At 61.5% G+C, this 2460-nt stretch overlaps 1 protein-coding gene across 1 annotated transcript in view; it reads left to right on the forward strand.

The window, feature by feature from the left end:
* DTX1 (deltex E3 ubiquitin ligase 1) overlaps positions 1 to 1374 on the forward strand; it is a 33720-nt gene extending 32346 nt beyond the window's left edge. The window contains exon 10 of the mRNA XM_058281389.2: positions 55 to 1374. Coding sequence (XP_058137372.1) covers positions 55 to 279 — 225 coding nt within the window. The 3' untranslated portion in view covers positions 280 to 1374. The remainder of the gene's footprint in view (positions 1 to 54) is intronic.
* The last annotated feature ends 1086 nt before the right edge of the window (positions 1375 to 2460 follow it).

The raw sequence follows: 2460 nt of genomic DNA on the forward strand, positions 1-2460 counted from the left end.
CCGCGGGGCGGGGCGGGGCTGCCCGTGACCCTCCTGCCCGCACCCTGTCCGCAGGTGCTGAGGCTGCTCATCACCGCCTGGGAGCGGAGACTCATCTTCACCATCGGCACCTCCAGTACCACCGGCGAGTCGGACACCGTGGTGTGGAACGAGATCCACCACAAGACGGAGTTCGGGTCCAATCTCACGGGCCACGGGTACCCGGACGCCAGCTACCTGGACAACGTGCTGGCCGAGCTCACCGCCCAGGGCGTGTCCGAGGCCCCGGCCAAGGCCTGAGGCCCGAGCCTGCCCCCCTGCCCTCCGGCTTTGCCCCGGCCCGGCACACGCCTCGCTCCGCCAGGGCGGAAGGCGAGAACGAGAGCGGGCCGGGGGCCTGGGCTCAGGGCTGGCTAGGAGCCTGCGGAAAGATCCAGAAGCATTTGGGGGGTTTGGCTGATGGCGGCTGGGATGATGGGAGGACGTCAGGCTGGCCAGTGCCGACCCAGAGCTCCCTGCGAGGGGTGTATAGAAAGTACCAGAAACCACAGCGACCTCCCTCCCAAAAAGACAGAGACCCACCCCCTCACACACAAACACTCGTGTCCTGTTGAACACATGCACGCACACATGTGCCTCTACTTACCCCCACACTGGGGGGGACGACACAGAAAGACCCGTGACACCCCACGTGGCACCCATTTTTGTCTCTGGCATCTGTACAGCCTGTCTGCAGAACTCAGGCTGCCGGGGCCCTGGGGGAAGAGGGGACTTGGGAAGCTCAGTCTGCCCCAGGCCTCACCCACCCTTGCAGCATCACCCATCTCTGCCACCCGCTGGTAGGCAGCTGTGCGCCCATGGGACAGGAGCTCCAGATTGTTGAGCGGTTTTCACAAAGGGGTGGACCAGAGATGGGGCCCTAGAGGTATCTTATTTTGTGCTTGTGTCTCTTCATCTTCTGGGACTGTGGCCCACTTCCTCTCCCCTCTGACCCCCAGGCTGTATGTCTGTCCCAGGTAAAGGCAGTGTTCTCTCTCCTTCCCCGCCCATCTCCACTAAATCGCTCCCAACTTTGAGATCCAAAGGCTAGCGCTTCTGGCTTCTGGAGAGATGGGAAGGCTTCCTGGAGGAGCAGCGAAGCAGCCCGGGCCAGCGCCTTTAAGAAGAGTGGACAGCACCGGGTCCATTTCCCTTTCTATGGGCGTGGGCAGTGGGGTGGTGGATCGTCTCCAGCCAACCAGAGGCCTGTTGCCCAGGCAACTCACCAGCTCCGCCTCTTGATTGGCTGCCCCGGTAGAAGCCAGCCAAGATTTAAAGGGACGCCAGCAATCGCTCTTTTGAAAAAGCTACCAGTCCCACTGTGGGTGGAGAAATAAACGGTCTTTCTCCTCCTCACAAGGTCTTTTCCTGCAAGGACGGGCTGGGTGGCTCGGTCCCGGGACACCCCCTCTGAGCGTGGTGGCTTGCAACCAGAGATGGAGGCAGAGCGGAGGGGCCACCCTGCTTTTCTCCTGGGGCAGGAGGCGGGGGGTGTTGCAGCAGGCAGGCCCGCCCGGTCCTGGTCAAGAGAGCAGAGGTGAAAGGGCAATCCTCAAACCCGGGCACAGGGCAGTGCACGCAGCGGCTCCCGGGCACAATTACCAGGGAGCCAGGAGCCTGCGAGAAATGAGGAGATGGGAGACACCATGGGTGGCTCCTCAGAGCCCCAGCCCCTGCCCTTGGCAGGGAGAGACACAGACACACCCTAGGATCAGCCAGGCTCGGTGCCTTGGGCCCCGTGGCGGGGTCTCCGGTGGCTGAATTGGCTGCTGCTGCTCCGGGCGCCCCCTGCTGGCCATGCCCGGGATAGCACCATGGCTTGCTCGGTTCACTTTACTCCTTGTACCCCACACTCCAGTCAAACCAAACTGGAAACCCGTCCTTGGAGACCCTTCCATTTCTGCCAGGCAGGCACTCCCAGACATTTGTCCCCTGTGGCTCATTCTCAAAATCTCACCGAAACCCAATATATGAAATTGCCCACTTCCCAGCTTCATGGCCCTCAAGTCTAACATCATCCTCAATCCCTGAGAAACTTGTTAAACTACTGACTCCTGCCCCCACGTCCCCTCGGTTTTGATTCGGGAAGTCTGGGTGAGGCGCGGGAATCCGCACTCAGCAAACGCCCCAGGGGATGGGCTTTGGACCGCAGTCTGAGAAATCCCTCCCTGGCTCCCGAGGCACCTTGGTGGAAGCCGGTTTGTGAACCCTACACCTATGCACCTCCCCCCTTCGTTTTATACAGGGTAAACTGAGGCTCATCCAGGGGGAAAGAGCCTGGCCTAAGGTCTCCCGGTTTCCAAGGGTCTGAGTCTGGTGCACGGGGTTCCCAGCCTCAGTTCCTCCTGGGGACACCTGATCCTGCAGGCTCGTGGCTGAGGGTCCTTGGCTGAGGTAGGGTGCTGGAGGATCAGCGAGGTGACAGGGATTGGCAGACGTGGA

Source organism: Dasypus novemcinctus, chromosome 19 (genome assembly GCF_030445035.2).
Source record: "Dasypus novemcinctus isolate mDasNov1 chromosome 19, mDasNov1.1.hap2, whole genome shotgun sequence".
Lineage (NCBI taxonomy): Eukaryota > Metazoa > Chordata > Mammalia > Cingulata > Dasypodidae > Dasypus > Dasypus novemcinctus.